This window comes from Staurois parvus, unplaced genomic scaffold, assembly GCF_062004578.1.
Source record: "Staurois parvus isolate SC_StPar_1 unplaced genomic scaffold, SC_StPar_1.0 ptg000455l, whole genome shotgun sequence".
Classification (NCBI taxonomy): Eukaryota; Metazoa; Chordata; class Amphibia; order Anura; family Ranidae; genus Staurois; species Staurois parvus.
This window is the reverse complement of record NW_028318251.1, coordinates 92,167-119,088: the sequence shown is the minus strand read 5'-3', so window position 1 is coordinate 119,088 and position 26,922 is coordinate 92,167. Positions and strand designations below refer to the sequence as shown.

General features: G+C 44.6%; 1 protein-coding gene across 1 annotated transcript in view; it reads left to right on the top strand.

Annotated features, from left to right (window-relative positions):
• LOC149452912 (natural cytotoxicity triggering receptor 3 ligand 1-like) overlaps positions 1–18,265 on the top strand; it is a 41,697-nt gene extending 23,432 nt beyond the window's left edge. The window contains exons 3-5 of the mRNA XM_089688813.1: positions 4,978–5,340; positions 13,500–13,820; positions 18,168–18,265. Coding sequence (XP_089544939.1) covers positions 4,978–5,340; positions 13,500–13,820; positions 18,168–18,265 — 782 coding nt within the window. The remainder of the gene's footprint in view (positions 1–4,977; positions 5,341–13,499; positions 13,821–18,167) is intronic.
• Positions 18,266–26,922: the final 8,657 nt, after the last annotated feature.

Below are 26,922 nucleotides of genomic sequence, written 5' to 3'. Positions count from 1 at the left end.
CGTTTTATGTCCTTTTCCATCTTTATAAAGTGCCATTACCTTGTTACGCAGGACTTTTGACAGTTCCTTTATGATCCCCATGGCTCAGTATCTAACCTAGTCAGTGCTTCCATGTAAGAGCTAACAAACTCATTGACTATTTATACACTGACACTAATTGCAATTTAAAAAGCCACAGATGTGGGACATTAACCTCTAATTGGCATTTTAACCCCTGTGTGTCACCTTGTGTGTCTATACCAAGGCCAAATATTCCAGGGGAGGAAAACTTTTGATCCGGGCCATTTGTGTGATTTCTGTTATCCTAAATTTGACCCTTCTGACTATTATCATTAGGATTTAAAAAGGAGCTAAACAACTATATGATAATGAATGGCTTCATACGATCATTATTCTTCAATTAAAGAGCATTTTTTGGCATGATCAGTCATATTTTCAATATCAATGCCAAAATTTCACAGTTTCTGCCAGGGTATGCAAACTTTTGAGCACAACTGTACCTAATCTCTTTGTCTTGCATTGCAGCCTAGTAAGAACGCTTATATGGTGTGCTGCGTGTCTGTACAGTATTTCTGGCTCTTCAATGTGACATAATAAGATGAAATTTGTTTTATCTAAATCAAATATGCCTCATCTATTCTTTTGACGTAATGTCCAAGTAGAGATTCTTGCTTAATGGCCAATAGTTAATCATTTTTTTTCTAGAGAGAAAAAACAATATTTCTCTTACATTGCTGCCTTGGGCCCCATTCCAATTGTTTGCATGCTCTCCAGCTGTGTTTTAGAACTTTTGCTTTTGCATCTGAAACATGGCATCGTTTTGTTTTTTTTTTGTTCTTGCCTCTTTTTTTTTAACTGCATCATCTCTGCAATGTGGGTTTGAGGATTATGGTTTGTGGTTTTTACATAATACATTGTGCTACTGAATAGAAGATCCCAACAAGCTATGTGCTGTGACTTTCTTTGTCCCGGTTTGGCAGTGTATATGATGTTAATAGCTTTAGCTTTCTTGTTTTAAAGTGTATACTTTATGTTAGTTTTTGGCTGTATTGACTCTACTGCTTCCAACACATCAATTATTGCTGCTACACAAAACAATCAATGTTTTTTTTTTTTTTTGCAAAAACTACCTACTTCGAAGTTGTCTTTTTTAATAAGATGTTTCTTACGTACAGCATGGACACCTCCCCCAAAAATAGGAAGTGCTCCCAAGTGATTATACCTCATATCAACAATACATAAAGCCTGTTATTTTTTTATAACAAGTAAAATGTATAATTAGTGTCAGTCATAATGGAAGTCATTTTAATCTTGCGCCACCACCACTCATGTTCAAAAATACATCTGTGCATTCCAACCCACCACCGATGGAAAGCAGATTATGTGTATGATATGAACCCTACATCTAGGAAGGTCAAAAAACTCTTGTAATTCCACGCAATGTGACCCAGGATGTCAGGATTTTCCCTTTGAATGGTAAGTAGGAACTCATGCGCCATCTGATGGACGCAGTGAATCACTGAGCTCAATACGCAGCTGCTGTGAGCCGGGGTATCATGTGAGTGTTATGGCCAATCATAGCAACCTAAGACTGTCTAGTTTCCAAAAAAGGGGTCAATTGAGGGGTATATGTCCTGTCCTGACATTTGGGGGAATTGTACTGTCCTAACATTTGGGGGTACTTGTACTGTCTTGACATTTGGGGGGGTATTGTGCTGTCCTAACATTTTGGGGGGATTTGTACTGTCCTGACATTTGGGGGGTATTGTGCTGTCCTGACATTTGGGGGGTATTGTGCTGTCCTGACATTTGGGGGGGATTTGTACCTTCCTGATATTTGGGGGGATTTGTACTGTCCTGGCATTTGGGGGGTATTTGTACTGTCCTGGCATTTGGGGGGTATTTGTACTGTCCTGGCATTTGGGGGGTATTTGTACTGTCCTGACGTTTGGGGGGTATTTGTACTGTCCTGGCGTTTGGGGGGTATTTGTACTATCCTGACATTTGGGGGGTTATTGTACTATCCTGACATTTGGGGGGTTATTGTACTGTCCTGGCGTTTGGGGGGTATTTGTACTATCCTGACATTTGGGGGGTATTTGTACCATCCTGGCATTTGGGGGTATTGTACTGTCCTGGCATTTGGGGGGTATTTGTACTATCCTGACGTTTGGGGGGTATTTGTACTGTCCTGACATTTTAGGGCCTCAAAATTTGAAACCGAACGTCAGAACAGCAGGATGGATCAAGTTTCAAATATACTGTATATCCCGTAGTTTGTAGATTCTATAGTTTTGGTACAGACTAAATAATAAACACTGATTTGGGGTATCTTTACTAAAGAGCTGTAACAGAGTACATTTTGGTCTAAATTTATGATGAAAGATGTTTTGCTTGCAAAATTGTATTACAGAATTTAAGAAAAATTGATTTTTGTTTTCAAAATTTTGAGTATTTTATTTTATATAGCATTACATAAAAAAAACCCCAGTGTGATTAAATACCACCAAAAGAAAGCTCTAAAAGATGGCTGATCCCACAGTGCCCATATCTGAGAGGATGTCTCCAGTCTATCCCAAATGTTAGCCATCAGATGTTCTATCTTCCTATTTTCCATAATCACATCCAGTAGGTCTGTCTGAGACAGGACAACAGTTTCCTCCAGTGGAGAGGGATAGGTCTCATACCTTCTGTTAGAATATGGGTGGTCATTTTTTTTTTTGAGGTTTTGGGTATATCTGTGAAAGGGAGGCCAAGAAAATTGAAGACACAGTCCAAATGGAGTAACCCTCCCTAGACTTGACACAGTACATCTTTTACCTTTTACCAGAAAGGCCGAATCAGAGGGCATAGCCAGAATATATGAAAGAAAACGCCAACTGATTGTCTGCATCTGCAGCACATCTTGGATTCAGAGGGTTTATAGGAGTGTAGAATCTCAGGTTGAAGCATACTGGAGGGTTATTATTACTGATTCCATTGTCAAAGCACCTTGCTGGATCCCGGTTTAAGCACTTGACCTCTGGAAGGTTTTACCCCCTTCATGTCCAGGGCATTTCTTGCTATTCGCCACTGCACTATTTTAACTGGTAAGTGAACGGTCATGCAATGCTATACCCAAATGAAATTTAGATCATTTTTTTCACACATATAGCGCTTTCTTTTGGTGGTATTTGATCACCACTGGGTTTTTTATTTTTTGCTATACAAAAAAGACCAAAATTGGGAAGGGGTTAACATCTAGGGGTGATGAGGGGAATAAATATGTACCCAACAATGTGTAATGTGTGTATTGGAACTCAGACCGGGGATCTTCCATGATTAGGTTCCCCCTGCGCAGTTGATACCCGTCCAGACTGGTGATATCCCCTTCAGTAATAAAGAGAAGCAGCCCGGTCCACTCCAATATTGATATGGATAATGCAGCCAGCTCACATCACAAATATCAGTAAACCTCATGCTTTGGGTGTACAGGGCCCTGATGATGTCACGTGACAATGTGACGTAACGCGTAGGACGTGAGCGTGGTGACGTATTTCCGGCACGGACGCCATCTTGCTGCACCCAACTAACCCATGCAAGTACACCCATAGCATGAGGTTTACTGCTTGTTTTATCTGATGTAAAGTGAGTGGGCATTTGGCTGCTATTTATTTTTAAGAGATATTAAAACTGATTTACACTATGGGAGGTCTTTTTTCTATCTTTGCCCTATTTGTGTTGTGAGCTGGCTGCATTATCCATATCAATATTGGAGTGGACCGGGCTGCTTCTCTTTATTACTGAAGGGGGATATCGCCAGTCTGGACTGGTATCAACTGCGCAGGGGGAACCTAATCATGGAAGATCCCCGGTCTGAGTTCCAATAAGCAATTTGGCCCTTATGGGGTCACTTCAAGGAGGTAAGGGGGCAATTTAGCCACACATGGATAATTTCCAATCGGTTATGCATGCACAGTATCACTTGCACCTAAAGCTCTTGGAATACTTTAGGTGTTCACGCACCTTTGAACTTTTCCTTCCTTTTTTTGGACTGTTTTATGTAATTATTTATGTCTAAGGGTTGTTGATGCGATTGTATTTTATCACACTCTTTCATAATTGTTTATTGATGTAATTTCTTGAAGTGTTATCACGGCACCTGTCACCATTGTGACATTTAGGGATCCACTCAGTGTCACTTGTCTGTATGTATATGGCTTAATTTAGCCATTGTGGTCACTACTCATGAGTATATTGATCCCATTTAGGGATTCACTTTATTATTATTATATTACACGTTTACCTACTCACTGTAATCCCTGAGAAGATCAATTCACTGATAAGGTATTGTGTTATTTATTCACTGTATATATTTCGTTGCTATTTTTAGATTTTTCTTATTATATATTTATATGATTATATTCAGGGTAGCGCTGCACCAGTTTATTTGTTTCCACTTGTTGTATGGTTAGGTGTTAGCAGCTCCCCCTTATTAGAATTTATTGCTTAAATAGTAGTGCAGGAGGTCCCTATTGTAAATGTGTGTATTATGTGCTGCTTTTACTAGCAGATCTTTGTTTCTCATCCCTGCTTTACAGGAGTAAGAACCACAGATCTTTCTCTGTGTACAGATTGTCCATCAAGACAGAACTCTAGGCTGTGATTGGACACAGCTGATCAGCAAGTCCCAGTCCTGAATCGTGTTGTGGAACCAGTCGGACATATTAACAGACTTCCGTTATGTACAATCACAGCAGGTGTCGGTGGTGGGGTCTCGCATGCGTGCGCCCTAAACCCAAAAGCAGGCAGTGACAGACCAGTATGTTGCTTTGCCTGCACGGCCCGCCTGTCCACAGTACATTGCGGGGGGGGGGGGGTCCATAAGTGGTTTGGGTGCCGTTGCAGTGTTATTCTGGATTACGTTAGCAGTTTAGTTTCCTCTGTCACAAGTGATCCTGTACAATTGTCATCACTCTTTTTTGTTCTAATTTTTAGGTGATTTTCAGGTTCGAAGGTTGACAGTTTCTAGGAAAGATGTTCCTACTGAAGCTCTTAGAGGAGAAGATGTCACCATCCCTTGTCTGCTGTCTGGTGTCCCAATACCGCTGAATCTAGAGAAACTATCAGTTATCTGGACTCTCAGATTACAGAATGGAACTGAACGTGAGGTTTATGTTTTTCGTAGTTCCCGCCATACGCCATTGAGGCCCGGATCTCACATGAATGACAAAGACCTCCAACAAGGCAATGCCAGTCTTTTCATACCCAACATTCAGATCACAGATGAAGGGGACTATCGCTGCTTTGTTATCTTCACTCCAGATTCTGACTCCGCGACATCTACTCTGCAAGTATCAGGTACACAGTGAGATCCGCAAGGAAAGAGAAAAATTAGGTGCACTAGACAGCGCCGATAATGCATTTATTGATAATGAAAGGAATAAAAAGAATTATACTCACACATGGGGGTTGACTTACTAAAGACAAATTGGCTGTGCACCATACAAGGTGTAGTTGCACACTACAAGTGCAATTACTCCAGAGCTTTGTAAATGAGATAAAGATTCACTTTGCAAATACCCAATCATGTGCAAGGAAAATTTTAAAAAATTGCATAATTGGACAATGGAAGTCAGCAGAGCTTTTGCTCATTAAGCTCTGGAGCAACTGCTCTTGCAAAGTGCACAGTCTATTTGCCTTTAGTAAGTCATCCCAATAGTGCATGGGTCATTCACAAAGAGCTGTCTTTACCAGGTGTAAAATTGTAAAAAAATCTGGACTCCCTCGCTACTATATAGTATGTGGAGATGAATAGTCCAGACTGCAACCCGAGCAGCCATATAATCTAATAATGATGAAAATATAAAAATATACCTTAAGCACTTACTATGGTCAAAATATTATTATATTAGTACGGTAGCCGCTAGTGCACACAGCCTGTGTCTCAGTAGGGAAAATAGTGAAATAGTGTATCTGGTAATTAGTGCTGCGCTTCATAATCACATGTGAAAAAAAAAAAAATTAATACACCAAAATATGAATACAAATTAATTGAAATGAAAATAAAACATATACACACACATACATACACACACACATACATATACACACACACACACACATATATATATATATATATATATATATATATACACACACACACACACACATATATATCCCTTAACACAAGAAATAAAATATAAAAAATAAGAATTAAAATGTGAAAAAAGATTGGTCTAACTGCACTTTTGGTCCCAATAGTATGGAGTCTGAAGCTCTCTGTGTATTTATATATATATATGCTACTGTGTGTGTTTAAACCTCTGTATATCCTGCCTGCGGTGACAGTGGTATACAGACGATTATTCAACATCATAGTGTTATTGCTGATATTGCCGAGTTTCCTTTTTCTCTGTACAAAAAGGAGGTGGTGGCAGTGTGAAGGGTTAATTGTGTAATTAACCTGACCCAGTAACAATCGCTCCCAGGCTGCAAGTACACAGATTTTGGTCCATTAGCTGGAAAATCTTTGTGCAGGGTGCAGTTGGGCGTGGCATTGTTACACACATGACAGCGCGGTTTTAGATTGGCTAGTCCTTCGGTCACGAGTTTGGTGAGAAGGGCTGGGGTCTGACGCCGCGTCCGTCACATAAGCGTCTGTATACACACTGTCACCGCAGGCAGATGTATGCAGAAGTTTAAAAAGCACACAGTAGCGCTCTTCAGAGACAGGGATTCTTAGTTTGCATTAAAGAGCTTTAGAAACAGTTCAACCCTTTTCAGAAAATAAGATTTATTACTAAAAAGGTCAAAATAGTGCAATAAAAGTATTTACAGAAAAAGATGTAGCATATATATATATATATATATATATATATATATATATATATAAATACAGAGAGCAAAAACACAGGGAGATAACAGAAGTTTAGGGAGGTAGAATACTTGCCGTCAGTCTTGGTTTAAGCAGATTCAAGGGTCCTGAACAAAAGGGTGCCTTTTCTCCCAAAGTTGGTTCCTGATGTTAAAAGGGAGATCTCTTCATCTTACTGCTCTAAGCCTGACAACCTCTTTTTTAGGAACTCAGCAGGGTGTCTCCTTAAAGCAGAGAACCAATTGCCTCATTTGGGGAGGGATGTTTTAGGCGGGGAATTCAGGCTGTGACCAAATCCCTCCCAAGTTATATCATGGTCAATAACCTTCCCTAGGTACATGTAGTAGCCTAGCCATTAGTAGATTAATATGCAGAATTATATCCTGAACATCCAGACATCAAATATGCCATATCTTACTATTTCAGCTAGAACTATATGGCTTTCTGCTCTCCTGTAGACTTTAACTAGGGGTGTAAGATATCAGGCGACTCGCATTAAACTGAGCTATCCGAATATATGCTTTGTTTCGTTGTAATTATTTCTTATCTTAAGATATGAAATTATATGGAAAAGTGGGTTTTAAATGTCTGTTTTACGGCTAACTCGGAATGTCTTTCGTGTCCAATGAAGGACTGGTTTATAGCTTTACAATCCGCTCTAAGCAAGAGTCTCACAGACATACTGGGCCCAGGCTAATTGGGGTTTTTTAACCATGAAGCTATCCCGCTGTGCCTGATGCCTTGTGAACTCAGCATACATACAGACCACATTCCTGAGGGAGGGGGATTGGAGGGAGAGAGAATGATACAAGATGGGGGATCTGTAGCAAGATGGATGACCGCGTCCATCTCTGTACGTACAATTGCTACAGGCTACAGCGCGGTTGTCCAGTTCTAGGAGGGCGTCCATGGACATCCTCCCAGAAAGGACCCCCTGTGCTTTTTTTATGCTCTTTTTTTGTTTATAGAGCAACAAATAAAAACCCCAGTGGCGATTAAATACCACCAAAAGAAAGCTCTATTTGTGTGAAAAAAATTGTAAAAATATCATATGTATACAGTGTCGCATGACTGCACAATTGTCATTTAAAATGCAACTGCACTGAAAGCTGAAAATTGGCCTAGGCAGGAAGGGGGTGAAAGTGCCTGGTAGGCAAGTGGGTAAAGTAAAAACAAATAATTACAAAAGTTCCTTTAAATATCATGCCTGGGGGTCCCCTTAAACTACATGAGAAGTTGCACATCCGTACAATGTATAGAACCTGCTGCAGCAGGACTCACACCGTAACCCTTCTATTCTTGACGAGTGCAGGATTGGATCCTGCTCTAAAAATTCTAATTATATGCACTTGTCATACAGGTGCAGAAAAACTGGGCCTGGGGTGTTGGTGGAGCCTGAACACTGTAACCCCTCACAGTTACTCTTGATGGGCACAGGCATGGGTCCTGTAGTTAAAAATTGTTAACTAATACAGAAAAATGGTGGAATAAAATTACATGCACTTTGAAACAGGTGCCGAAAAATTGGGCTTTGGGTGTTGGTGGTTCTCTAAACCAAAACAATTGTTGGAAGCTAGCAAAATCATAGTTAGTTAGTCTGGCTGAAAAAAGACAAAAGTCCATCCAGTTCAACCATAGAAAAAAAAAGTTATAATCCTACACCCACAGTTAATCCAGAGGAAGGCTGGAGAAATCAGGATTCATGAATAGGATAGGCAGTCTTCAAGGGATCCCGGATCCCTAAGAAATGTAATCAGTTACATCAGCATCAGGGGCAAGATGGTTGCTGTTGATCCAGGACTGATTCATTTTGATAAATGTTAGCTGTTCAACGGAGTCTGTGGACAGATGCACTCTTATATGTCACAAAATCTCCAGCAGCACTGAATGTCTATTCCAAAAGCACGCTGGATGCAGGACAGGCCAGTAGCTCGATGGCGTATTGAGCAAGTTCTGGCCAGTGATCCATCCTCAAGACCCATAACCCAGTGGATGCTCAGTTGGAAAGGTCTTCAAGTCTACTCTTGCCCCTAGATAATCCTGCACCGTATGATGCAGATTCTGCCGATGGGTGCTTAAACAGCCCTGGGTGCCGAGGACTAAAGAACTGTTTAACCATTTGACGCCCGGCCTATGGCCAAATGGCGTCCGCAAAAATGTATTACCTTTCCGGGAGGCCGCCATATGGCGTCCTCCCGCACATGCGCAGTTCGCGCGCTTGCAGAGCCGCACAGCACGTTGCCGGTACCATGTGACCTGCTGTGACCAATCACAGCAGATCACATGACAGTTGTATACAGTGGATGGCTTCATTCATGCCATCCATTGTATACTAGTGTCTAGCTGTGAATGGTCACAGCTAATCACATGCACATGTCATGTGATTAGCTGTGGCCAAATCACAGCTAAGCACAAAAAAAAAAACCCTGAATGAATCGATGTCATTCAGGTAAATGCTTGTAAAGTAATTCTTTGCTATAAGCAAATTGTGTAAAAAAAAAAAAATACTGATCACTTCCCCAAAGTAGTACAATGTTACTATGTTAACATTGTACTACTTTAGACATAGGGAAATATGAAAAAAAATCTTAAAAAAAAGAAAAAAATTTAATAAAAAAAAAATATATATATATTTTTGTTTTTCACACTGTCACCAGTCAGTGTCCCTGATCACTGCCATGCCAGTTATATGATGATGCTGTACTGCACTGGTGACAGTATGTAAAAAAAATAGTGAAAATAATTTTTTTTATTTTTTCATTTTCCCGAAAAATTATGACAAAAAAAATACAAATGTCAGGACAGTACAGATATCCCCCAAATGTCAGGACAGTACAGATATCCCCCAAATGTCAGGACAGTGCAGATATCCCCCAAATGTCAGAACGGTACAGATATCCCCCAAATGTCAGGACAGTACAGATATCCCCCAAATGGCCCCTTTTTGCAGAGTAGACAGTCTGACGTACTTCATAAGAGGAATGGCGAGTTTTTTGTATTGTTGTTATTCGGTGAACACATGAACATACAACCTATCCCTAATATAAAGTAACTTGAATAACGAGCATGTTTCGTTGATCACAAAACTGGTTAAGTTGTTAGACTTTGCAAACATGAGACAATTCCAGCTTGCCCAGGAATTACATGCTGCTGCAGAAGAGAGGAGGCACGGTCATGGCAGCCATGCACAAGCAGTGGTGAGATATTAACTGCACTATGTCCACAGCCCCTAACTATCTCTTGTATCCTACCCACAGCCTCTAACCTTCTATATCCTGTCCGCAGCCTCTAACTATCTCCTGTATCCTCTCCGCATCCTCTAACTATCTCCTGTATCCTGCCTGCAACCTCTAACCATCTCCTGTACCCTGTCCACAGTCTCTAACCATCTCTTGTATCATGTCCACAATCTCAAATCATCTCCTATATGCTGTTTGAAGCCTCTAACCATCTCCTGTACCTTGTCCACAATCTCCAACCATCTCTTGTCTCCTGTCTGCAGTCTCTGACCATCTCTTGAATAATGACTGCAGTCTGGAAAGGAATCAAGAGCAGGCCTCACAGGAGTCAGTCAGAAAATATTGGATAAAACCAGAGTTGCCAAGCTGGAGCCTGGAGAGGACCATCTGGCTGATTCCTGAAAAGTGCACCTGAGAGGATGTCTATGACAGTGCCCCACCAGACCAGTTTTGGGGGGGGGGGTAACTGATGTGAAGGTTCCCCACTATATCTGTAAACCCCCTTACTTTTTTGTATTCACTTTGTGGAAGGTGGTCTGTTGCAACGGTTTTCACTGAAACAGGTGGTGAGGGGAAACCTTCACATGGGAACATCCAAGCGTGGAGTGGCCATAGGGCATACCGGGCATTTGTCTGACGGCCCGGGGCTGCCCGGTCCATTACCTGTCGATGATCGGGCTGTAAAGCAGAAGGTTGCCATTCACCTCCTGCTATGCAGCTGTGCCTGTGACGGCTCTCCCGCCCCACCAAGATGTAATTTGGGACCAGCAGGTGGGGGGGATTTAGACATACTACCTGAAGCTCCAGATTGACATCCCTCCCCTCCAATGGTTATTAACACCTCTGTATAATCAGCAAGAGCTGATTGATGATAGGCTGTCTGTGTGCTGGATAAAAAAGAGGAATCTGGCGGCTATCTCATGCATTGTGCACAGCTGATAGTGGTGGGATGGTGGCCCAGGCGGGCATCTGTCTTTGTCAGTCAATGAGCAATCGGCTGTATGATGGAGATGGATCTTCTCCTCCAGGTGAGAGCACAGCAGTGTGTGTGTGTATGATCCGGGCTGATCTTCCTGGGGATAAAGGTGTGCACAGCTCAGCATTTGCCTGCACATGTGTTTTTTATTTACTTTTTTTACATTATTTAATTACATTTGTTTACACTTTGTGTATTGTTTGATGTCAGGGTGCCATGCTGAACTCACCTTGAAGGTCTGATGTGGAAGACAACATGGTCATCAGTTCTTCCTGAGATGCTTGATCCTTGATCAGGGGTATAGACATCCCCAACCACCACTGATATAGACATTCTCGACCACTTCCTTCATCAGGGACATACACATCCCCGACCACTTTCTTCATCAGGGGTATAGACATCCCCGACCACCTCTTTCATCAGGGGTATAGACATCCCTGACCACCTCCGTCATCAGGGCTATAGACATCCCTGACCACCTCCTTCATCAGGGGAAGACATCCCCAACCACCTCCTTCATCAGGGGTATAGAGATCGTTTAACAAATTGTTATTTGAACAATGCGTTGGCATTTCTGACTCTTTGGTATCTGTCATTGTAGCAAACTTGCTCATCAGAGTTGGACGTGGAGTTCCCCTTTTTCTTTTCTTTTAGTAGAAGTATTCCTCAGCCTTCATTCCCTACCCCCTCCCTTCCTGAGAGGCAAACGTTATCTCCTGACAGATGGTGTGGGTCAGCCCAGGTTAAGACATCCTGAGTCCGGTGCCAGGCAGAAAGTGTAACCTTTCTCACCCATCATAAAACAGATAAGGCAGCTTCTCCCCTTGGAACCTCATAAAACTGACCAGCAGTTAATTGAACATTCCTCAGGTCAACTGTATGTTTCATATCATGGAGTATGAAGCTGTTAGTTTTAATTCAAAGTTCTCCTGACCCCTCCCAAAACAGCGTAGTGGCCAGTGTTCAGAGCCGCCCCCCCCAGAGGGATTTTAAAAAGGATAGGCTGCAAGCCTTGAAGCTAAGCTACACACATCTCCTGAACTTAACATCGTAACAAAAGGAGATCAAAGATCCTTCCCGCTCTGCAACGTGGATCTGCTACAAACCAAGGCTATTGGCGAGTAACTTAACCCTGTAACTTCCTTCCTATTATCTCTTTGCTGTGTCTTTATATACATATATATATATTTTCGTGACATCTTTGTAAATATTTTATTGCACCTGTTTGACTCTTTTAGTAATAAATCTTTCTTGAAAGTGTTAAACTGTTTTTAAGCGTTTACTTGCAATTCACAAATTCCTGCCTTTTGAAGAGACGCTACTGTGTTTGTCTACTCCCTGCCCAATTGGCCTGTAGGTGACCATATTGGACAGACGACTTCTCAATCAGACATCTTCTCAATTATAGTGTATTTCTGACAGAGTTTCCTTCTTCTCTGACAAAAAAGACGGTGGTGGCAGTTTGAGAGGGTTGGTTGGTAATTAACCCGACCCAGTAACAAGCGCATTCAGGCTGCAGGCATATATTGTAGACCATTAGCTGGGCAATCGCTGTGCTGGGTGCAGCTGGGTGGGGCCTTGTTACGTGCGTCACACTGTGGTTTTAGATCGGCCGGTCCTTCGGTCATGAGTTTGGTGAGAAGTTCTGGGGTCTGACGCCGTAGGCGTGACGTATTACTGTTAGTCGCGGTCGTGCGATTGTTGCATGTTGGTGGAGGCGACCGTGGATCTGTGACAGTCATGTCAGTGTTCAATGATGTCTCTGTGCTCCAGTTGGTGAGATTCGCCCTCCACTTGCCCTGTTTACCATTCCACCAAATCCAGAACAGAAATCGAGGGACCTTTTATTCTGTTGATCTTGGTGGCTACCTGGGATTTCCCCTTAATTTCTGAGATGATGGTTAATTGTCTATGGGACTGAAATCGAAGGGAAATCCCTCCAGCTGGACGCAGGTGACAAAACAGCCGGGTTATATTAACCTGACTTATAACCTAAACACATTAGCTGAGCACTGGTTACACCTAGTAGGAGGAGTTTTCTTTCTGTTCTAGGAGGATGCAGAAGCCCTGACCCTCTGTCTGGATAGTGCTGATTGGCCCTTTGCTGATCACATGCACCCTCCCAAGAAAAAAAAACACCTCTCTAGCAATACACACCAAACTGAACATGTACAGAGCATCTCTACATGATTTTTCTTATCAGGAGATAAGAGAGGGACACTGGAATAAGGGGAGGATCAGAGAAGTCAGGATCTAACAGCATTTTTACACAATGCAGAGGATTAACCCCTTAGGTTCCACAATGAGTATAACAAGAATGCTTTGCTGCATCTACAGACTGATTGTACTGTTGGGGGTTCAGTAACACTTTAAGTGAAATTAGCCTTTAGTATAGAAATAATGAATAATTGTGTCTTTCCTTGTACAGTTAAGCCGCAGACGGCGCTGAGCCATGATCAACAGATTGAAGATGGAATCACGGGATCTGTCCGTTGTGAAGTCAGCAGTTGTTACCCAGAAGCTGTGAAGATCCGATGGGTTAAATCCAGTAAAAGTAACATCAGGAGCTCATCTTGGGACAAGGACGTTTCTTTCACAACTCTATTGGGGAACAGCGATGGGACATTTAATGTGACCAGTGTGCTGACTGTGGAGCCGTCTACCGACCTTGAACCTGGAGATGTATTATTCTGTATTGTCAGCCACAGATCCCTGGAGGAGGAAATGACTCTCAGCTTTACCATGCCAAGTAAGTAGCCTTAGAATAGGATATCAGCAGAATTCGGCTCCGACTGCCTTCCACAAATCCCAGATCTTTCAGATTAGATCCAGAGATTTCTCAGCGTGATGTTTCCGAAACACCAAATATTTGGGCTGCATTCAGTCCCCAGGAAAAGCGTTTACAGGTGATTTTGGTGTGGTTTTTTTTTTTGCATTTTTTTTTGATCAGATGTATTCAGGCTTGGGCAATTTTTTTTCAGCCAATGGAAATCTAGTTACTGGGAGTAGGAGAAGGTTATTTATGTTTTTAAAAAAATCTTTTTCAGACACTTCCATTGAAGTCTAGACATGTGCAGAACAAAATCATCAGTTTTGTTTCATTTTGGATCAGTTCATTATGTTGCTAATTTTAATTTTGTTGCATTTATAATTATTATTATTATTATTATTATACAAGATTTTTATAGCGCTAACATAATGAAATTTATTTAGTTTATTTGCTTTCGACCAGATTAAAATTTTTCCAATGAATTCAAATTGAATTCAAATTGGAATCAAATTCATAATCAATAATATTTAATCTATCCAAATTCATTGTGAAAAATGGCTGGTTCTATTCAAAATTCAGATTTCAGAAGATTGCTATATTTTTTCTATTATATTGTATTCTATTTTATTTTTCTGTTGTATTGTTTTATTTTCCATTTTATACTATTCTATTCTTTATGAAATTTGGAAAAAAGCTATAGTCTATTCTAGCTTTGTTATTATCTTCTTTTCTATACTTTTTTAAGTTAGAATTTTGGAAGACAGCTATATTCTTTCTATTTTATTCTATTCTTTTTTAAATTTGAATTTCAGACGATGGCTATATTCTATTCTTTTCTATTCTATTTTTTTCCATTCTATTCTTTTTTTTTTTTTATTCTCTATTCTAGTCTATACTCTTGCTTTATTTTCTATTCTGTTTTAGCCTATTCTTTTTTCAGATGCAGTGGTATAAAGCATGCCACTACTGATCCATAAAGACATAGATCAACAAGTTTGGGGTGGAGGAACTTGACTGGCCTGCACAGAGTCCTGACCTCAACCCCATAGAACACCTTTGGGATGAATTAGAGCGGAGACTGCGAGCCAGGCCTCCTCCCCCGACATCAGTGCCTGACCTGACAAATGTGCTTCTGGAAGAATGGTCCAACCTTCCCATAGACACCCTCCTAAACCTTGTGGACGGCCTTCCCAGAAGAGTTGAAGCTGTTATAGCTGCAAAGGGTGGAGCCAACTCAATATTGAACCCTACGGACTAAGACTGGGAGGGGCCATTAAAGGTCATGTGCATGGAAAGGGCGGGGCCAACTCAATATTGAACCCTACGGACTAAGACTGGGGGGCCACTAAAGTTCATGTGCGTGGAAAGTCCAGCGGCCCAATACCTTTGGGCAATATAGTATTGTGACAGAAGCGTAGGCGGGACAGAACACACAAAGAAGATGGTAAACATACAAAGCTTTATTGAACTATGGAAGGCACTCAGTCAGGGTAAGAAGGTGGCGTCCAGGTACCCAAAAAGGGGAAGAGAGGGGAGGAGCCCAAAATAATTGTAATCCGGCCCACAATTGGGCAATCTAGGTAGCGATGGCCCGAGCACTCAGTGGGGGCAGTCCAGGTAGCTACTATACTCCAGACACTCAATAGACAGTCCGAGCAAGTATTAATCCGGGCACTCAATGGGGCAGTTCAGGGCACTCCGCAACATGCGGCTTGTAGGGACACTCACGGTAGGCGGCTTGCAGACACTCAGCAGCATGTGGCTTCCAGGGACACTCGATCAGCAGACAGGAGGCAGCTTTCCAGGGACAAAGTGGTCAGCAGACAGGGATCTTCCTGGGGCTCAGCTTTCCAGGGACAACAGCAGGCTCACGGGGACTCAACAGGGTCTTGGCTGTGGGGTCTGACCTGAGCTCAGACCTCACACCGATTTCCAGGGACAACAGCAGGCTCACGATGACTCAGCAGAGTCTTGGCTGTGGGGTCTGACCTCAGCTCAGACCTCACACAGCTTTCCAGGGACAAAGCGGTCAGCAGACAGGGATCCTCACGGGGCTCAGCTTTCCAGGGACAACAGCAGGCTCACGGGGACTCAGCGGGGTCTTGGCTGTGGGGACTGACCTCAGCTCAGACCTCCCAACAGGTGTTCTCTCTCTCTCGTGCAGGGGACCAACACAGCGGTCAGCTTGTCAGGGACACAGCAGGCTTGCAAGGGCTCAGTAGGGTCTTGGCTGTGGGGTCTGGCCTCAGCTCAGATCCCGCATAGCATCCTGTCCCGAGTGGTGGACGAACCGCAGTCTTGGCAATGGCCGACCCAGCGTCGGGGCAACGAAGCATGCCCCCCTCACTCGAGCTCGAGCGCAGCCTTTGTCTCCGGCAGGGGCAGAGCGCGGGAAGCTTCGTGCCTGCGCTGCGCCCGCTGGGGGGGGGGGCGCGTGGAGACAGGTTGGTTGCACTGTGCCGGGGTCTCCTGGTGGGGGGTCACAACTCTTCCAGCGATATTTCCAGGAGAGGTGTGATCCTCGCTACAGGGGCCACTTCCTCTCATCCTGCACAGCCTGTCTTCAAAGGCTGCAGCAGGATGAGAGGACTTGGCAAGGGGAGAGGGAGGGGTGAGGTGACAACAGAGGGGTGAGGTGACAACAGGCCGCAACAGGCTGGGGGACAGCAGGCACAGGGGGGTGGTGGAGGGATGGCCACTCCGTGACAAGTATATCATCTCAGATGCTTAAATTCCAAATGACTTCTTGGAACACCTCGTGCTTCTGTACACTGCTAACCACTAGGCATGTCTGTACACCTTCACTGGATGTGCTCTCACCTGATGTATATGACCAAACCGCTAGGTGAGGTCATAAATGGCACGTGTCCCTTCTGTGGACTGAAGTCTTCTGTCCAATAGGCATGAATCTCCTCCACTCTTAGCTCTCCTCCTCCTTCAAATACCGTATTTTTCGCTCCATAAGACACACTTTTTTCCCCCCAAAAAAGGGGGGAAAATGTCAGTGCGTCTTATGGAGCGAATATGGAGCGGTCGGTCCGGTATTTCCACTGCTGCCGTGTCAGAATACCGGGCCGGCCGCTCAGCTCTGCATTGGGACCTTACATGTTCCTCTATCCAGCGGCGCGCTGTCTTCCCGGCTTCTGTAGTGAGCGTGACAGCCGGGTGCCAAGTGCGCATGCGCAAGAAGCGGTGCTCTTTGAGTGGTAAGGCGGTACCTGGGACACATGACAGATCCCAGAAGCCGCCAGACCAATCACAAAGCGCAGCGCTTCACGTTCATGCGTACTGGGTATCCGGCTGTCCGGCCTGCGCCCAAACTACAGAAGCCGGGTAGACAGCGCGCGGCTGGATAGAGGAACAGGTAAGATCAAAGAACAACTCCACAGAAGAAAGAGCGGGTACCTGTCAAATTCAGGTACCCGCTCCCCCCCCCCCCTCCCCAAAGGTCAGCAGTCATCTCCTGTACTGTCCGCAGTCTCTGGTCATCTCCTGTACTGTGTCCGCAGTCTCTGGTCATCCCTGTACTGTCCACAGTCTCTGGTCATCCCTGTACTGTCCGCTGTCTCTGATCATCTCCTGTACTATGCCTGCAGTCTCTGGTCATCTCCTGTACTGTGTCCTCAGTCTCTGGTCATCTCCTGCACTGTGTCTGCAGTCTCTGGTCATCTCCTGTACTGTGTCCGCAGTCTCTGGTCATCTCCTGTACTATTTCTGCAGTCTCTGGTCATCTCCTGTACCGTGTCTGCAGTCTCTGGTCATCTCCTGTACTGTGTCCGCAGTCTCTGGTCATCTCCTGTACTGTGTCCGCAGTCTCTGGTCATCTCCTGTACTGTGTCCGCAGTCTCTGGTCATCTCCTGTACTGTGTCCGCAGTCTCTGGTCATCTCCTGTACTGTGTCCGCAGTCTCTGGTCATCTCCTGTACTATGTCTGCAGTCCATTAGTTCAGAATTTTTTTTTTCTGTTTTCTGCCTCTAAAACCTAGGTGCATCTTATGGAGCGAAAAATACGGTATGCACCGAAAAGACATGACCAAAACATAGAGCTTTATCCTTACACAACATTTATTGATAAAACAATATCCAGTATTCCCATCACATGTGTGTTGTATTAAAGCGCGTCTTGTAAAGTAACTCCAATATGATACTTCGAACACGAATCCTCCAACCGCTTGTGTGTAGCCAGCTGTCTTACGAATGTTGTGACATCAAAGCTCCTCTCCTACGCCAACTTTCTCTGTTGTCCATGGGCCTCCCAATACATCCGTACTTAAAGATTCTTCCCCTGATAGCAGAATCCTCCTTTCTCTTCCACTTCCCTCATAGGACAGGAGAGTGTGATACAGCTGGCTGCACACAAGCGGTTGGAGGATTCGTACCATTCAGAGTATCATATTGGAGTTACTTCACAAGACGCACTTTAATACAACACACATGTGATGGGAATACTGGATATTGTTTATCAATAAATGTCTTGTAAGGATAAAGCTCTATGTTTTAGTCATGTGTTTTAGGTGCATATTTGATGGAGGAGGAGAGCTAACAGAGAGGAGGAGATTCATGCCCATTGGACACAAGACATCAGTCCATAGAAGGGACACGGGCCATTTATGACCTCACCTAGCGGTTTGGTCATATACATCAGGTGAGAGCACATCCGGTGAAGGTGTACAGACACGCTTATGGTTTGCAGTGTATAGAAGCACGGGACGTTCCAAGAAGTAACGTGGAATTTAAGCATCTGAGAAGATATACAACTATATAGGACTATCATCACATGGACACTTATTAACAGACGTTTATATTTGATTTGGTTTAGATCATAGGTGAAGCGTGGCACTTCATGTTTAACTTGCCTTGTCCTTCACTCTTGCGATGTCCCTCCTGCAGCGTCCCCGGCCAATGCCGGCATCTGTGTTCTGGGTTCCGTTCCCTGCGACGTCGGGACGGAACTGGCGGGAAATCTAGAAATGTGAAAAAGTGACATTCACTAAATACACTAAAATCACATAGTATAACATTCCTGTATCCAACCATTTCACATACATTGTGTCCCGAGTGCTTTGTCCGGCGCCCTGCCTGCATTTTTACTGTTCTTTCTGCCTGGAAACTGAGAAACGTCCATGGCGTCCAAAAAGCGTCCCTTTAGGTCAGACGCGGTTTTAGACCGGCTAGAGAACAGCGATAGTAAATCAGAACCACTTGCAGAATTGAGTGATAACACTGTTCAACAAATTTTTATTTTTTGCCAGTTTTGGAAACAAAAGGATCCATTTCTTAATGAATTTCGCATTCTGAGTTCAAATATAACAATGAAATTTGTCAATTGGCTCTAGTTTTTCTGTAAACGGAAAGTTTTCTACTATAGGCGTAATGACTACATAATGCACAATAATTATATAGATAGATGTCTTTCCACAAATATAAAGCAAGTGATATTGACTGCATAACAAAGCCTAAATGCCATAATATATTGCATAGGATTACCAAGAAAAATTATAGCCATAAGCTAAGTTGAATCATTTTAATACTTAGGATTCTCACTAGTTTTGTCTTCAGTTTGTGTCGGTTTTGCTTCTCTTGGCTTTTCTCTTGTATTCGAGGAAAGGGCTATCTCTTACAACTGTCCAGCAATAGTCAGCAAGCATTGATGGGCTCCATTTACCTTGATATCTTCTTTCCATAGCTGCAATGTCTTGATGGAAGCGCTCTCCGTGTTCATCACTCACTGCTCCACAGTTTGGTGGGAAAAAATCCAGATGCGAATGTAGAAAATTAATTTTTAGAGACATGTTGCAACCCAGATTTCTGTAAGTCTGGATGAGTTTTTCTACCACTTTCTTGTAGTCTGGTGTTTTATTGTTTCCAAGAAAATTTGATGTCACTGATACAAATGCTGTCCAGGCAGCCTTTTCCTTTCCACGCAACAGAGAAAGAAACTCATCATCATGAATAAGTTTACGAATCTGTGGCCCAACAAAGACTCCTTCATTTATTTTTGCAGCACTAAGTGCTGGAAATTTGCTAATCAGGTACTTGAAACCTGCTTTATTCTTGTCCATTGCCTTAACAAAGTTTTTCATTAATCCCAACTTGATGTGTAATGGAGGTAATAAGATCTTATTGCTGTCTACAAGTGCTGGATAGTTAACATTTTTTTCTCCAGGCTGCAATGACTGGCGTAATGGCCAGTCTCTTTTGGCATAGTGCATTTCTCTCGCACGACTGTCCCACTCACAGAGGGACACGACAAATCGACCATTGATGTTCATCATAGTTGATGCACCTTAAAAGCTCTTTCAAGTTTTCATACGATTCTTTCATTGAAACTGCGTAAGCAACTGGAACTGACGGCAGCTGATTGCCATTATGGAGCAAAACAGCTTTAAGACTCGCCTTTGAAGCATCAATGAACAGCCTCCACTCATCGGGATCATAGCATACGCCGATGGCTGAGATTAAACCATGAACATTGTTACATACAGCAATATCACCTTCCTGGATGAAGAATGGAATCAGATCTTTATGACGATGACGGTAGAAAGACGTACGAACATCACTTGCTAGGAGATTCCACTGTTGTAGTCTTGACCCCAAAAGCTCTGCCTTGTTCTTCGGAAGATCCAGGTCTCTGATAAGATCGCTCAATTCCACTTGTGTAATGAGGTGTGGTTCAGTGGGTGTGGATGGAAGAAAGTCTGGGTCATGTGAGGTTGACGGTTGATGACTACACGCTTCAGGTTCTTCCTCACTTGACTCAACCACGAAGGATTCTGGTGCTTTAGGAATTGGTAGCCCCTCTCCATGAGGAACTGGACGTATTGCCGATGGAATATTTGGATAGTGCACAGATAACTTTTTCTTCTTATTTAGCCCTTTTACAATTGGAGGCACCATACAAAAGTAACAATTACTAACATGATCTGTTGGCTCTCTCCAAATCATTGGCACAGCGAAAGGCATAGATGCCTTTTTTCCATTCAACCATTGCTCCAGTGCCGTCCCACAAGAATTGCAGCATATACTGTATGTGGTGCCCAGCTCTTGTCCTGGTCTCCTATCTTGCAGCCAAAATACAAGTTGTAAGCTTTCTTAATCATTCCTGTTATCCTCCTTTTTTGTGAGATAAAAGTTATTTCACCGCAGATATAGCAGAAATTATCTGCTTTATTCACACAAGTTCGAGGCATTACTGAGTAGCCTATATAAGCATAAAACGAAATGTAAAGACGAACTACAATCAGCTACAGATACTGCAGCTTTTATGCAGTGAAGTGATGCAATTAAAGGCTAATATTGCATCATCTCAGTATACATGCAATTTTCTATTGGTCACCAGTATCAATTGCGCAATATGCAGCTGAAGTTGCATCATCATTTTGAATGGCTTACGTCATTAGATGGGTGAATATATCATGGAAACTAGAGCCAATCAACATTTTTTAGGGTCATTTTCGTTTTCAGCACCCCAAAATTATGTAAGATTAGCTAATTTTATGCCCAAAACTTTTTACCTGTTGAACAGTGTAATGATTGGTGGGGGAAATTCCTCATCAGACACTGAAAACAATTCTGCGACTGAGCTCAGCGATGTGTGAACTTGGCGCTATATTTCACATTTCAGTGTTTTTGGTTTGATTATATTATTGAATTACATTTATTATTATTATATTATTATTTTTTAGGATTTATTAAATTATAATTTATGATTTTGAGTTTCAAATTTTAACATACCGGGGATGTTTCCTAGACTCTTGTTCAGAAAGATTTCAGTGAGTTATTCCTAAGAATTACAGGCCTACAAAAAAATACATATTTCCATGCACAAAAATGTACCGCTTTGAGCACAGAAATACTGACATAATCAGATCGCTAGGGAGGTTAAAACCTTTGTCCCCTGTTTAAGTATCTGGCATGAATTTTGAGGAGTACCCCACACTGACCTTGTATCAGGCCCTTATCCAGGCTGGCCAGCAATAGAGGGGACTGGCAGTGTGCATATGTCCCCTCCCTCCTCCTGAACCATATCTGGCAACATTGCCTCCTCCCCCACAAGACAGATTGCCTCTAGGTTGATGGGGACAACAAGCAGAGCCGGAGCTACCACTAAGCGATCTAGGCAGCCACCTAGGGCACACAACCTCCTAGGGGCGCAGCCAAGGCTGTTAGTTTATGTACTCTCCACCATGGCTGGATCTAGGTGGGTGCTGGGGCAGGCTACCCCCAGATTTCAGCTGTGGTCCCCCCAGGCCGGTCTCTCAATGGGCACTGTGCCTGGCTGCTGAGTGTTAAAAGGAGAAGGGGGGTTGGTTAAGGTGGGAGGATTTAATGCTGGGAAGGGTAATTTGGAGGGGGGTTCTCTAGAGCAGGGATATGGGGGAATTTGCCCTTGGTGGGGGGATTCAAGGAAGAGGATTGGTGCTGGGAGGGGGGGGGATTTGTGATAGGAAGGGAGATTAGGGGAGGGGAATTTGTGCTAGGAGGGGGGATTTGTGATAGGAGGGGGATGGGGGAATTTGATCCACTACAGTCCGGCTTCTGTCCCCTACACTCCACCGAAACCGCCCTCCTCAAAATCACCGACCTACTAACCGCCAAAGCCAAAGGCGATTACTCTGTCCTCCTTCTCCTGGACCTCTCCGCAGCCTTTGACACAGTTGACCATCCCCTCCTCCTTAATAAACTACTCTCCCTTGGCATCAGAGACACCCCTCTCTCCTGGTTCTCCTCTTACCTATCCTGACCCTCCTTCAGTGTTTCCTACAATGGTGCCACCTCCCATTCCCACTACTCGTACACTCCCTGATTATCTCATGCCTTGACTACTGCAACTCCCTTCTCACTGGCCTACCCCAGCGCAGGCTCTCCCTGCTTCAGACCATCCTGAACTCAGCGGCTAGACTCATCCACCTCACCAACCGCTCCAACTCTGCCACCCCCCTCTGCCTATCCCTCCACTGGCTCCCTATTGCCCAACGCATCACATTCAAACTACTCACTCTGACCTACAAAGCCATTCACAACACTGCCCCTAACTACCTCACCAACCTGATTCCCAGGTATCACCCCACCCGTACCCTTCGCTGTTCACAGGACCTCCTTCTATCTTGCTCCCTGGTCTCCTCCTCCCACGCATGACTGCAAGACTTCTCCAGGTCCTCCCCCATCCTCTGGAACTCACTACCCCAATCCATCAGACTGTCACCTTCCCTCCTCACCTTCAGGCGCTCCCTGAAAACCCACCTCTTCAGGGAAGCCTACCCCACCCTCACCTAACAGCCGTTCTCCTTCATTCCTCCTACCACTCCATCCCCCCAGCCACTTCCTCCTGTACCACTACCCCCTCCCTCCTAGATTGTAGGCTCGAAAGAGTAGGGCCCTCTAACCCCTCGTGTGCTGTTTGTTGTTGCTGTGCTGTTTCATGTATTGTCCCCCCCTCTATTGTACAGCGCTGAGTAAACCCTTTGGCGCTATATAAACTCGATGTAATAATAATAATAATAATAATTTGTACTAGGAGGGGTGTTTGGGGGGATTTGTGCTAAAGGGGGGATTGGGGAAAATTGTGCTAGGAAGGAGATTCAGGGGGGATTGTGTTAGGAGGGGGGATTTGTGATAGGAGGGGTTACTGGGGGGGATTTGTATTAAGAGGGGGGTTTGGGGGGGATTGTGTTAAGAGGGGGCAATTTGTGAAAGGGGGGAAATTTGTGCTAAAAGCAGGGATTGTGCTAGGAGGGAGGTTTAGAGGGGATTGTGCTAGGAGGGAGGTTTAGAGGGGATTGTGTTAGGAGGGAGGTTTAGAGGGGATTGTGTTAGGAGGGAGGTTTAGAGGGGATTGTGTTAGGAGGTGGGATTGGAGGGGGGGACTTGTACTAGGAGGGGGTTTGGGGGGTATTGTGTTAAGAGGGGGGATTTGTGAAAGGGGGGAAATTTGTGCTAAAAGGGGGGATTGTGCTAGGTGGGGAGGAGGAATTTGTGCTGGTAAGGGTAATTTGGAGGGAATTATGCTAGGAGGGATTGAGGGGGATTTGTGAAGAAGGAGGTGGTATTTAGGCTAGGAGGAGGGATTTGGGGGGAGAGGATTTGTGCTAGGGTGGAAAATTTCAGAGGAACGAGGATGTGTGCTAGGAGGGGTGAAGTAGAAATACAGGTGAAGTTTTTTTGTTTTTTTTTGGGATGGTGCAAGTAGCTGGTCTTGCCTAGGGCACAAATTAGCCTACCACCGGCCCTGGGACAAGTGACTCATCCTCACATCCTTGGCCCAGTGGATGTGGGAGTGTGTTGGGAGGCACTTAAAAAAAAAAAAAAAAAAAAAAAAATGGGGGGCCCACAGATATCTGACCCTACCCTCTTCATGAATGAGTAAGGGGTACAGAGTACCTTGTAACTCATTCAAAATAAAAATGACATTGCAGATAAAATACAACATGCTCAGTAGAAAGGTCCTATAACCCCTTGCCTACCGGACACTTCTACCCCCTCCCTGCCTACCGGACACTTCTACCCCCTTCCTGCCTACCGGACACTTCTACCCCCTCCCTGCCTACAGGACACTTCTACCCCCTTCCTGCCTACCGGACACTTCTACCCCCTTCCTGCCTACCGAACACTTCTACCCCCTCCCTGCCTACCGGACACTTCTACCCCCTTCCTCCCTACCGGGCACTTCTACCCCCTCCCTGCCTACCGGACACTTCTACCCCCTCCCTGCCTACCGGACACTTCTACCCCCTTCCTGCCTACCGGGCACTTCTACCCCCTCCCTGCCTACCGGACACTTCTACCCCCTTCCTGCCTACCGGACACTTCCACCCCCTCCCTGCCTACCGGACACTTCTACCCTCTCCCTGCCTACCGGACACTTCTACCCCCTTCCTGCCTACCGGGCACTTCTACCCCCTCACTGCCTACCGGACACTTCTACCCCCTTCCTGCCTACCGAACACTTCTACCCCCTCCCTGCCTACCGAACACTTCTACCCCCTTCCTGCCTACCGGGCACTTCTACCCCCTCCCTGCCTACCGGACACTTCTACCCCCTCCCTGCCTACCGGACACTTCTACCCCCTTCCTGCCTACAGGGCACTTCTACCCCCTTCCTGCCTACAGGACACTTCTACCCCCTCCCTGCCTACCGGACACTTCTACCCCCTCCCTGCCTACTGGACACTTCTACCCCCTTCCTGCCTACAGGGCACTTCTACCCCCTTCCTGCCTACAGGACACTTCTACCCCCTTCCTGCCTACCGGACACTTCTACCCCCTCCCTGCCTACCGGACACTTCTACCCCCTTCCTGCCTACCGGGCACTTCTACCCCCTCCCTGCCTACCGGACACTTCTACCCCCTCCCTGCCTACCGGACACTTCTACCCCCTTCCTGCCCAGGCCAATTTTCAGCTTAAAGCGCTATCACACTTTGAATGACAATTGCGCGGTCATGCAACACTGTACCCATATGAAATTTTTATCATTTTTTTGTGACAGATAAAGCTTTATTTTGGTGGTATTTAATCACCTCGGGATTTTTTATTTTTTCTTAAACAAACCAAAAACCACTGAAAATTTTGAAAAAAAAAGTTTTTTCTTAGTTTTTGTTATAAATTTTGTAAATTAGTGATTTTTCTCCTTCACTGATGTGCGCTAATGAGGCTGCAGTGATGGGCACTGATAGGTGGCACTGATGGACACTGATAGGTGGCACTGATGGGCACTGATGAGGAGGCACTGGTAGGTAGCACTGATGGGCATTGACAGGCATCACTGATGGGCACTGAAAGGCAGCACTCATATATGGCATTGACTGGCGGCACTGATAGGCTGCACTGACTGGCACTGTTAGGTGGCACTGACTGGCACTGTTAGGTGGCACTGATAGGCAGCACTGACAGGCACTGATGCACACTGATAGGCGGCACTGAAAGGCCGCTCAGATGGGCACTGATATGTGGCATTGATGTGCCCTGGTAGGCAGTGAAATGTGGCACTGCTGTGGCACTGACGGGCACTGGCAGGTGGCATGGATGAGGAACTGACACATGGCATTGATGGACACTGACAGGTGGCACTGCTGGGGCTACACTGATCATCAGGGCACACTGATCATCAGTGCTTTGATGATCAGTGTAGATGTCCCCTACGAGGAATGCCGACTGTCCTCTCCTCACGAGCTGTCAGTGTGACAGCTTGTGAGGAGAGAAATGCAGATAACTGGCATTTCCCAGTTTACATGTGATCAGCTGTGATTGGACACAGCTGATCACATGACTGAGCCGACAGCTTTGGCTCTTTCCATGGATCGGTGATCCGCTGTGTCCAAGGGACACAGCGCACCGCCGATCGCTGCGTTGCATACTCCCAGAGCCACGCATGCGTGGTGAGAATGGGTTGACGTCATATGACGTCCTCCCAGAATGAGAGAGCCGCCTTGCCCCAGCATTGGACTATATGGCGAGTGGGAGGCGGTTAAAGAAACATATGTACTGGATGTCTCCTGATGTAAATCCAACAACAGTCCTGCCATCTCGCGATGTAGATTCAGCATCAATCACAATAATTGAGTGACAACCCACCACAATGACAATGCTGCTCCACCACAATGGCAGCCTGCTAAATGTCAACAAACCAACGTGGATGCTGGGTGATGTCACTCACCAAATACAGCAGGTCCATAAATATTGGGACATGGACACAATTCTAACATTTTTGGCTCTCTACACCACCACAATGGATTTGAAATGAAACGAACAAGATGTGCTTTAACTGCAGACTGTCAGCTCTAATTTGAGGGTATTTACATCCAAATCAGGTGAACGGTGTAGGAATTACAACAGTTTGCATATGTGCCTCCCACTTAATAAGGGACCTAAAGTAATGGGACAGAATATTAATCATAAATCAAAATTTCACTTTTTAATACTTGGTAGCAAATCCTTTGCAGTCAACGACAGCCTGAAGTGTGGAACGCATAGACATCACCAGACGCTGGGTGTCATCCCTGGTGATGCTCTGCCAGGCCTCTACTGCAACTGTCTTCAGTTCCTGCTTGTTCTTGGGGCATTTTCCCTTCAGTTTTGTCTTCA